Raw genomic sequence first — 10,123 nt, forward strand, 5'->3', positions numbered from 1 at the left:
CCCGAGGGCCACTATGTACTATTTATGTATGTACATATGTACATATCTCTCCTATCGGTTGTTACATAGTGTACACATTGTATTGCCTCTTTGTGGCCTGGCCACCCTTTGTGGTGTGCCGATTCAGCGCGTTTGCCGCTGGGGTTACTTTTGAACGAGCCTAGCGAGGGCTGCCTAGAGAGCGGCATGGAAAAAATTGCATAAAAAATGTACTCGGGGTGAAGTTTAAGAGATTTCTGCAAGAAAAACTTAAACTTTTGGCCATTAAAAAAGAATCATTCAAGAATTGGCAGAATCGATAATCATCTCAAGGCACTGCAAACTTTAAAAAGTAATTTTTCAAACATGACAAATGGTCGGTTTTTTAACATAAATAAATGCAAATAACAGCCGACTAAATGTGTCCACAGAGTCGCTCCTGTTGTTGCCGGGTGGCTCGTTCAAGGAGCTGCAAGCGCACCCCAACCGAAACCAAACCGGTTGCCCGTTCCCGCTGCACACACACACACTCAGCCGCCGTCAGGTGCAGGCCATGCAAATATTTGATCGCCAATAGAACAGAATAATAATTCAGCGAACCTTCGTTAAATTGGAACTTGCTATCTGGCATTTTCGAATGTTATTTCATCGCCGATAAGAGCTGACTCCGGATATACAAACTGCGGAGCTAGACCTCGGATTCCTTATCAAACAACAATGCTCCCTTGCCCCATTCAATATTGATTTTCTGGTATGTAAAAGTTCGATAAATATTTCATATTGAGACAACAAATAATAAACAATACAAAATTCCCCCGCTTGGGGAATTTCTTTCGTTTACTCTTGAAGCTGTCCATAAAGCACTCCCACGAAAACAATTTCCAGCGAAAGCTGCACAAAAAAATGTCTAGTGACATGACTCAAAAGTCGAAATTAAACAAAAGTTCGAGGCAGAGGAACTTGTAGCAACGAATGCTGTATACTCTTGCTGTTAGCTAAAGCTAAGCTTGAATACAATTTGTAAGACCAAATACAGCCTTAGTTTAAGTGTCTCAACTGCTAACAACTTTCTCATTTAAGAGTGAATTTATCCTCACAGTATGCCAAAACATACAACTCCATCTTCCCAGTGTATTCCAACAGAAAACCCAAAGATAACAAATGAAATTTCACTCTCAAGCTAAAATTGTATGCACTCCAGACCAGTTCCAGTTTCAAGTTAAATTTTCAATGGGGCAATCAAGTCTCAGGTAAATAGATTGCGCACACACAGCACAGTGCCTAATAATAGTTTGGGTTGCCGATCGATATTTAATTTTATTGTCGCTACTTCAAGCGCTTAGCATTGGTTAATTTATGGTTGGCCCTCTGCAAATATTTACCACCCCGGCGGGCACAGCGTTAGGACTTATCAAATGATTAACGTTCATTTAAAAGCAATTAACATCTAAACATGAGTCTGCTGACACCTCGCACATTGTGTGGCTGCTGGCTGGGGGCAGTAGGTCCAATGTCTGGGTGGACACGAGCAAAAGAAATGAGTCTTGGTGTTGCGCATACGCCATGTGTCAAAGCCTTTGCAGCGGCCAGAGTGTGGGTGGCTCTGGTACACTTCTAAGAGGAAACATAAACGAAACACACACACACACACATGCACACACAGATCAAATAATTTAATTAGCAGCGGCCACTCAATTGTGCTCGTTTTAATTACATATATTTTATCAGCAGGCAGGGCAGAGGCAAGAGCAAACTCTTGGCCCATGTGTCAATAAGTCAAATGATGTTAATTAATTGAGGCCGATAGCAAAATGCTCTGCATCAGTCAGGCCTGCCTGCCACAAGCAGATTACGGACATGCAATTAAACTAGGAATTCGGTTACACAACGGACTACAACCGATTCCTGGGGACTATTATGGCTTACGCATACATTTATTTCTGTGCCTTTCGATTGCTGCAAATCACGTGCATTTCGGACTCAAGAGTTTCACCCTGAGGTAGGTTCTATTTCGGTTAGATAATTCACAGATAGTTGCCCCAAATCAGTTGGCCTTCAAATAGAATATTGTCACATTTTGGAGCTGCCGCATGACACGACTTTATCGGTGGGTGGCCCAGTACATGCCTAGTTAATTTTGAGATAATCAAAACAATTTGGTCTTCCGCTACACCTTCGAGTGGTTGAAGTGGTGCTGGGCTATGCGATAAGCAATGCTGCCTGGACGCACCAGACTACGCTCCAGTGCATCGCCATACAGCTGCACCAGCGAAGGCTCCTCTTCCACGGGGTCCAGATACGCAGGCAGGCCACCAATTAGCTGCAAAGGAAAGAGTTTTAAACGCTGAAATTGGTTTCCAGCAAGCACGCACCATATCCTCGCTGCAGTTGAGAAACCGCATAACCTGCACATGCTCGGACCACAGTCTCCGCCGCCACTTGTTGTCATACTTCTGAGCCAGGGGCAGCAGCACCAACGAACTGAACAGCTCATCGCCATAGCTGGCAGCCGCAAAGTGCTCCACAAACAGATAGTAGAGTGGCTCAAATCTGGCCTTATCCACGAGCTCCGCATCAAAATCAAACTGAGTGGCCGCGTTCTGTGTGTAGAAATCACCGAGGTAGTCGTGCAGCAGCTGATGCAAGTCCGGTTCCAGGAACTGTGAGTCGGGACCCATAAAGGCAATCATCAGGTACATAAGCTTCTCCAGCGGCGAAACAATTTGCAAGCCTTCCTGCTCCAATTGACGCACAAACATCAGAGTCATGCGCACCACCTGATGTTCTGTAAGAGCCAAAAGGATTTATTTGGGGCTCAAAGGGGAGAGGATTAACTTTGCACCTGAGTAGCTTGCCGCTGGCTGCTGCTGTTGCACATTCTGCAAGTAGTTGCTGAGGATAAGACGCAGCTGAAAGAAGGGCCAGTCAGCGGGCAGGATGGGTGCTTGCGTGTAGCACAGCGACAGCGAGGGCTCACAGTTGTCCTACAAAAAAAGGGTTTGTGAGGCTGTGAGAGAAGAGCTTCAGCGTTGAGCTTACAGCTATCACGTGCGGGTAAATCATTTCCATGCATGTCTGTTGCAGCAGCTTGAGGCTTGCGGCATCCAATTTCACGTACTGCCCATTGAAGATAAAGCGCTCGAATGTGCTCTTGATCTGTGTGGCATGCGCTGTGGATAGGCAGCAGAGATAGCTGTAGACCAGCTGCAGCAGCTGCGTGCGCTCGAGGTACGTCTCCAGTCCATCCGTGGCCAGCAGCTGATGCACGAATCTCAGCTCGCTGCGTGCAAAGAAATTGGTGGCCAAAATGCGATTCAGCCCGGAGCTTAGCTGAACTAAATACTCGGCCACTGGCTCCAGCACGGAGGGTTGCATAAGCGCCTCAAACAATGGCCGCTGCCCGTTGGCCTCCAGCGACAGATCGCGCAGCGCCCAGATGCTGCTCAACAGATGCGCCGGATACGTGTCGCTCACAATCAGCTGCGGTCCATAGTCATGCATCAATACGGCGCCCACATTGGGCAGCGCGGGATGAACATTGCGCCGATCGATGGGGCGTCGCAGCAGAACAGAGCCCTTGCTGCAAAGGCAGTAATTAAACGCGATGAAATGTGAGTGTTATCAACTCACCTTAGATCCCGCACACATGCCACGAAGCACGGGGAGCGCACAAACTGCGGCAAAATGCTGCGCAGAAATGGCTGAAAGGCTGCCGTGCCCATGTAACCATTACGGGAGAACCACGAGACGGCATACGAAGCGGCACTCAGTAGAGTTAGTTGGCTAAACTAAAGATAAAACAAGCTTAGGGAAAGTAATGCTACGATTTGGTATCCACACTCACATCCTTAATGGCCTCAAGTCGCGTGGCAGCGTGCAGCCAGCTGCAGCAGCAATTGTGCAGTGGCTCTGCCAGCAGCTTCTGCCCATCAACGTCACACACTCCACTCTCGCCGGCGGCCACAATGGCAACGAGCAGCGCGGCTGCGTGCTGTCGGATCAGCACTGTGCCGCCCACTCCATCGAAAACACTGTGATTGCAGTGCCAGTCCAGCATTTGGCGCAGGGCGGGCAGAAACTGTCTGTAACGAAAGTTAAACATAGATGAAGTGCTACTCAATAATGCCAGCTATTACGCCCAAAACATTCCAGCAGCAGCCACAGGTGGGGGAGCTATAAAAGTGAGCGTTGTGCGAGGAGCATCCTCAGTCAAGTGGCGGAAATTTATCGACACCATGGCAGCCTCCTGGAATGTTTGTCTTCTCCTGGCCATGCTCATTGGCTATGAAGCGCTGCCACCCAGCCAAGCGGTAAGTATTTGAGTTCTATCTATGGGTTGCCATGTCCTCCAGTCCTTGCCCACACAGTTTGAGCTGTCGCCGGTGTTGAAGAAGCAAATAGCAAAGCTAAAGACACGCTGCATCAACCAGACAGGCGCATCCGAAGGTGAGGCATCCGTTGGGTTATGAAATTTGTTAATAATCAACGCCACTTGCAGAGCGCATGTTGCAGGCAAAGCAGGATCAGGTGCTGCCCGATGATCCCCCCTTTAAGTGTTTTCTTCACTGCATGTTTGACATGTTCGGACTGGTGGGTTTGCAACGACTGAGACTGCAGACTTTTCCTTTAAAAAGTTCTACCCCTACAGATCGACAGCAAAAATGTCATGCAATTGGAGGCTCTAATCGACGTGCTGCCTGAAGAGGTGCACCCCAAGATCAACGAATTAGTTGGCGCCTGCGGCACACAGAGTATGTATTGGGATATCCTTTTTGTGTGCGCTTCCTGTACATTCCTTTCGCTTTGCAGAGGGCACTGATGGCTGCGACACTGCCTATCAAACCGTCCAATGCTACCTCAATGTGAACAAGGAGTTCATAATGCAGGAAATAATTAACTCAATGCAATAGTTGTTGTCTCTCAGACACACACGCACCTGTACAGATCCCGATTCACAATGCCCAGCAGCAGCACACAGCGCAGGATGCGCAGTGACTCCACCTGAACGCGTACCATTTTGCCCTGCAAAAGACATTCTTTATATCCAATCAATCAATAAAAATGTTTGGCACAAACCCCAACACTGTCGCGCTGAAATAGACACTGCTTCAGTCTCTCCAACAACACGCCCTTGGCCAGGCTCTTGGCTATGTCCAGATGCTGGCAGACCAGCACGCGAATGAGCTTCAGGCAGAGCGGCTGCGGCTGGCCGTAGAAGGCGCCACTCGACGACGACCCAGCGGGCAGAAAGTTGCTCAAAATAACAACCAAGAGATGGCTTTCGTTTGCCAGCTGCCGCGCGACCTGGATGCTGGTGCGAGCGATGCGTATGAGCAGCTTCAGGCAGGAGTCCACGCTGCTGTTGTCCGGACGTACTGAGTTGAGGATAAACCTGCCACAAAGTTTCCTTTAAGTTATACACATTTAAATGCAAAAATTTTGTCTTTTGTCTCACGTGATGCGCTGCAGTATGTTCGTGCGCAGCAAGCAAGCCATTAGATCTGTCTCGGCCAGCTGAAAGTCATCCATGGACATGCGGCTCTCCGTCTCATCCTCGGCGACATCGGCACGCACGGCCGGACTGCTCGACAGCAGCTTCATGTAGCGCTGCAGAAAGGCAATGGATGTGGGATCGGAGTCCGATTCCGAGTCGCTGTAGCTGCTCACGACCTGCAGCGTTGGCTGCCAGTGGCAGTAGGCATTGTCGTGGATGTAGTCCAGCAGCACCTCATCCGTTTCGTTGTAGAACAGGCAGGCCAGAGCGCGGCTAACCACCTCCAGCTGTGCGGGCACATTCTCATCCAGGCCAAAGCGCAGCAGGAAGAATATTTTGGAGATCGGCAGGCTGAGCACTTGGTCATAGAAGCCCTGATTGTAGATGCTAAAGATACCAGCAATGGCACCAAATGCCGAGATTCTCTGCTGCAGCACAGTGGAGCTGTGGAAACAGAGGGAAAATTATGAATGTTTCAGGGAAAACGCAGCACGCAGCACCCACCGCGCCAATCGAAACAACTCCTGCAGCGTGTAGCCCGGCCGTTCAGCTTCCTCCCCATGCAAATACAACTCTCGTTCGTCCACGGATGTTGCCTGCTCCTGCGCTGGCTGCTTGAGCGTGTGCGGCAGCAGCACACCCTTCCAGTCAAAGCGCGCATCGAACTGTTGGCCCGGCTTCAGTTCGCTCATCTTGGCTGGTATATCGCGCATCCACGCGAGCTTGTGCTCCTCCACAAGATTGAAGTTAAGCCATTTGTTCTCGCCACTTTGTTGCAGTAGCGCGTGGGCAGGATTGGAATCAACCAAAGCGGAGATGGACGCTTGAGGCTGTTCTGTGGGTTCGTTGGGCTTTGGCAATGTCTCACTCTTAGCTGCAGGTCCACTGCCTGCACGACTTTTGGACAGCATTGCCAGCAGTGCAGGATCTGTAATTATATTTAAATTAATAACCATACCAAAACCAGTAACCATCTATGGGCTCACTTAACGTAGCCTGCAATCTCTGACGCTCTGCCAATATATCCTCTTGGCTCATTTGATTGAGCAGCGCCAAGTTTTCCTCGTGCAACTCCTTTGCCAGTTTCGCATCTCGCACAATGGCACTGCGTCCGTTTGGCTCCTTGGAATGTAGTTTCTGCTGTGAGTGCTGCGGTTCCTGGACTGTTCTTGCTCCTGCTGCAGCAAGCTGTTGGGCGAAAATGCTACGCGGCCTATTGGTGGCTGGCTGTGAGGCCTGGGAATGTGAGATTGGGGCACGCTGCGCACCTTCTGCTCTCTCCACAATCTCGCCCAGCACGGCGTTTATTAGACTTGGATTCACTTTGCTGCCACTCACATCGCCCAGCATGTTTTCATGGATTTCATCCAGCAGAACCTTGTTCGTGGGCGCTGCCTCGCTCCTCCTTGCATTTTCGTTTACCTGCTTGACGCTTAATACCGGCTCTTGGGGTCCTGGCTCGTTCTTGGAGGATACGCGACCCAGCTTGGCCTGCTCCCGCTTCTGTGCAAACACGGACTTCTTCGGCGCTGCAATAAATATTCCGAAAATTCACATGGCAGCCGGCACAAACAAAGACAGGAATATTCACTTACTCTTTTCCATACGCACAAACGCCGCTGCTGGCTGAAAGTTTGGATTCTTCTGTCGCTCCGCTTTGAAGTCGGCGGCCATGCGGAGCACATCCTCTTCGCTTTCACCGGGTTTCAGTTTTTTAAACATCTTTTTAGCAAACAAAATTCAAAACAAACCCAGCACCCAGGGCTACACAAATAATGTGACCAAAACAGCAGCAACAGCTGGCCCAGGGTTGCATTGAAACAGCGAAAAAACCAACACAGCTGCAGAGTTGCAGTGAAATAGCGGTAACGAACCACAAATTCAAAAACAATTAATCGAACACGATTTGCATTAAATTTACCAAAATTCTTCTTCAATCAGCAGCGTAATGAGTAGAAAAACGTTTTAATAATTTTTAAACATAAATACATATGCAAGTCTATGATTATTTGTCAGCCACATGCTATTTCTTAAAGGTGGTGCCCGTATTTGCGACGCACTTGGTCAGCGAGTGCTGCGCCAGCAGCGTGTCCTTGTGGGGCAGTGCCGCTACTTGGAAGAACTGATCGATGCCCTCCTTGAAGAGCTCAATGGCTTCGCCGGTCTTCTGCGCCTGCATTGCCTGTGCTGCCTCTCGGTAGAGTTCCTCGATTTTGATCAGCCTGGCGACGCTCTCCTTGAGGGAAACATTCTTGCGGCAGCGCGGACAGCGCACATCCTTGGCCAAGTCCTTGGGGAACTTGAGCAGATTCACACAGTTTGCCGAAGTGCACCTGGGAGGCATGTATAATGCAGTAATATGTTGGATTACATAACTATTTTGTACTTACCAGAAGCGCACTTGCTTGTCCAGCTTCTGCAGCAGCGGCCAATTCTCCTGGCAGGCCATGCAGCTGCAGCTGAAGGAGTATCTGCCACGCAGGGACCTCTGGCGCTCCTTTAGATTGGTGTTCGTGAAGATGGGGCCATAGTTGACGGCGACCCATTCGTGCGGACGATGCGGCTTGGTGGCTGCCAGCACCAGTTTCTTGCCCACAAAATAGCTGGCAACGCTGCAGGGGAAATGGATGGAAAAGGGAGAGGCTAAGTCACTATATTCCGGTCAGACCGCTCCACCCACCTTGGCCAGCATTCGTGATTGAAGTACGAGCCCGTGCCGTAGAGCCCTGCGCCCACGTGCACCGTCTTGCTGCCCTCGAAGCGATGCTCGTCCGTCACCTGCGTCTGGTAGATCTCGTGCGCATTGTACTGCAGCACCTGGAGCAGTCCGAGCAGCGCGGTGGCCACCTGCAGCTCCACGGCTGTGGGATTAACGCCCTCGGTCTTGCGCTGGCCAAAGTACTGCGCCTTCTGCAGTATGCGCATGAGGAAGCCGGCCATCAGTGAACGCTGCAGATAGTCCTCCGCCTGGCGCACATCCTCGTGCGAGCAGAGGTTCTCGAAGAGGAGATTGGCCGTGGCCAGGCCTTTGTCCACGCTGGCAGCCTGTGTAAAGATGCGCAGCGCTATGAAGCAGAGAATGGACATGCCGGAGCCAATCAGCAGATCCATGAACTCGCACTCGAAGCGATGGTAGCTCGAGCACGCCTCACCCATGCACTGGGCCGAGCAGAAGGCAATGCCCGAGCAAAGCAGACACGCCACGGGAGTGTGCAACCTGCGAGAGAGAGAGAGAGAGAGAGAGAGTTTCATCAGCAGGATGATCGGACAATCAGCTCGAACCACTTACCGCTTGAAGCAGTGATGGCAGTGCGTGCCAAAGAAGGCGGGAATCAGGCAGGCAGCCACGGGATTCTCGCACAACACCACATCGCCCGTCTTCAGGCCCTCGCTGGCCACAACGAAGCGGCCCTTCTCCTTGGTCTCCACCAGCTTCACGACATTGGCAGCGCCACTCAGCTCGGGGTTCTCCCCGTGCACCAGCTGCGGCACCTCTTCCGTGGATGGCTCCTTTGGCACAGGCTTAATCCCTGCGATCTCTGTGCGCATTTTTGCTATGTGCGAGGTATCGGCACCAGCCAGCTTTTCGGCAATCTTCAAGGAGATTTCGGCACGTGCGGCCTCTCCCATTGCTGCAAAGAGAGAAAAGGAAGTTTATAATTTACCCAAAAGGCATTGCCGCCTGCCACTCACTCGCATAGGCCTTGGCCATCTTGCAGTAGTAGTCCACGTTGGACTTCAGCTCCAGTCCGAAATTGCTGGCCAACTTGAGATCGCTGAGTGCTGGCTCGCCCTCGCCCAGGCCAATCAATATGGAGGCACGCGAACGGTAGGCCAGCGCGAGGGTGAGACCATCGTCAATGGTGGGATTCACATTGCGTTCGGGCGCACGCATCACGGCCAGATTGGAGGCGAGCAGTGCCTGCTGTAGCAGCTCCCTGCGCTCATCTGGCTCACTCGTGCTGCAGCTCAACAGATAAAACTTGTCCGCCTGTGCACGCCGCTGGAAGGAGAAGACGGCATCCTTCTGCTTGTACACAGGCTGGACATGCTCGAGTACACCGAGCACTGGATCGCACACCTCCCGATCACTGAATATGGAGAGCACACGCGCTGCGTTCGACTTGAGTTTGCCAAAGTAATTTTTCAGCCACTTGTCGCCACATGTCTCCCGCACATCGCCACAGAAATCGTTGAAGAAACCTTTCTTCTCCGACTGGACAGTGCGCGTGGAGCATATCTTCTCGTATGTCGGATCGTACTCCATATTTCTACGTAAATTATGTAAAATGGAAATGCAAGTTTTCAGTTCAGCGTTTCCTGCTCGATTTTGCTGCAGCCTGAGTGTTGAAAACAGCTGGCGAACGGTTGGTTTCGGCCTCCAAAAATAGCACCCCAAACCGATCGTTCAGTTCGCCGCGTTATAAATACTCGCAAGGGACTCAATGGTGAACCAGTGTAGATACTAGTTGCAGCCATTTAAATGCTCGAACTTGTTCCAGTTCGTAGATTTCAGGCCAAACAGAACACAGGCAGAATATATTTGTAATTTCGTTTTTATTTTTGTAACTTGAAATTGGGCTTATAAATCACACTAAATAATTTATTTAAAAATTAGCTAAACGTACAAAAATATAACAATATATATGT

General features: G+C 50.4%; 4 protein-coding genes across 4 annotated transcripts in view; 1 reads left to right on the forward strand and 3 right to left on the reverse strand.

Annotated features, from left to right (window-relative positions):
• Positions 1-10,123, reverse strand: part of LOC117589346 (bumetanide-sensitive sodium-(potassium)-chloride cotransporter) — a 213,839-nt gene that overhangs the window by 18,304 nt on the left and 185,412 nt on the right. The window lies entirely within an intron of this gene.
• On the reverse strand, positions 1,681-7,238 carry LOC117589351 (RNA polymerase II-associated protein 1). The gene is made up of 12 exons (XM_034281235.1): positions 7,069-7,238; positions 6,460-7,002; positions 5,978-6,401; positions 5,435-5,917; positions 5,056-5,371; positions 4,916-5,001; positions 3,824-4,061; positions 3,610-3,767; positions 3,019-3,559; positions 2,822-2,963; positions 2,352-2,764; positions 1,681-2,299 (listed from the first exon to the last, which is right to left on the reverse strand). The coding sequence occupies exons 1-12, from the start codon at positions 7,193-7,195 to the stop codon at positions 2,147-2,149; spliced, it is 3,624 nt and encodes a 1,207-aa protein (XP_034137126.1). The 5' UTR covers positions 7,196-7,238; the 3' UTR covers positions 1,681-2,146.
• Positions 4,176-5,032, forward strand: LOC117589387 (general odorant-binding protein 69a). The gene is made up of 5 exons (XM_034281302.1): positions 4,176-4,289; positions 4,347-4,425; positions 4,478-4,569; positions 4,628-4,730; positions 4,789-5,032. The coding sequence occupies exons 1-5, from the start codon at positions 4,215-4,217 to the stop codon at positions 4,887-4,889; spliced, it is 450 nt and encodes a 149-aa protein (XP_034137193.1). The 5' UTR covers positions 4,176-4,214; the 3' UTR covers positions 4,890-5,032.
• Positions 7,423-9,918, reverse strand: LOC117589360 (SET and MYND domain-containing protein 4). Its single transcript, XM_034281256.1, has 5 exons — positions 9,167-9,918; positions 8,763-9,105; positions 8,154-8,690; positions 7,864-8,085; positions 7,423-7,806 (listed from the first exon to the last, which is right to left on the reverse strand). The coding sequence occupies exons 1-5, from the start codon at positions 9,738-9,740 to the stop codon at positions 7,497-7,499; spliced, it is 1,986 nt and encodes a 661-aa protein (XP_034137147.1). The 5' UTR covers positions 9,741-9,918; the 3' UTR covers positions 7,423-7,496.

Source organism: Drosophila guanche, unplaced genomic scaffold (genome assembly GCF_900245975.1).
Source record: "Drosophila guanche unplaced genomic scaffold, DGUA_6, whole genome shotgun sequence".
NCBI lineage: Eukaryota > Metazoa > Arthropoda > Insecta > Diptera > Drosophilidae > Drosophila > Drosophila guanche.

Bases quoted from the DNA above. Each gene is read 5' to 3' on its own strand.
- LOC117589387 (XM_034281302.1), top strand. From the start codon at position 4,215: ATGGCAGCCTCCTGGAATGTTTGTCTTCTCCTGGCCATGCTCATTGGC. The intron at 4,290-4,346 runs GTAAGTATTTGA...TTGCCCACACAG, and splicing joins CGCTGCCACCCAGCCAAGCG to TTTGAGCTGTCGCCGGTGTT. The intron at 4,570-4,627 runs GTGGGTTTGCAA...CTACCCCTACAG, and splicing joins TGTTTGACATGTTCGGACTG to ATCGACAGCAAAAATGTCAT.
- LOC117589351 (XM_034281235.1), bottom strand. From the start codon at position 7,195: ATGTTTAAAAAACTGAAACCCGGTGAAAGCGAAGAGGATGTGCTCCGC. The intron at 5,002-5,055 runs GTTTGTGCCAAA...TGTCTTTTGCAG, and splicing joins TTCAGCGCGACAGTGTTGGG to GGCAAAATGGTACGCGTTCA. The intron at 2,765-2,821 runs GTGCAAAGTTAA...TGGCTCTTACAG, and splicing joins GCCAGCGGCAAGCTACTCAG to AACATCAGGTGGTGCGCATG.
- LOC117589360 (XM_034281256.1), bottom strand. From the start codon at position 9,740: ATGGAGTACGATCCGACATACGAGAAGATATGCTCCACGCGCACTGTC. The intron at 9,106-9,166 runs GTGAGTGGCAGG...CTCTCTTTGCAG, and splicing joins GATGGCCAAGGCCTATGCGA to CAATGGGAGAGGCCGCACGT. The intron at 8,086-8,153 runs GTGGGTGGAGCG...TTTCCCCTGCAG, and splicing joins AATCACGAATGCTGGCCAAG to CGTTGCCAGCTATTTTGTGG.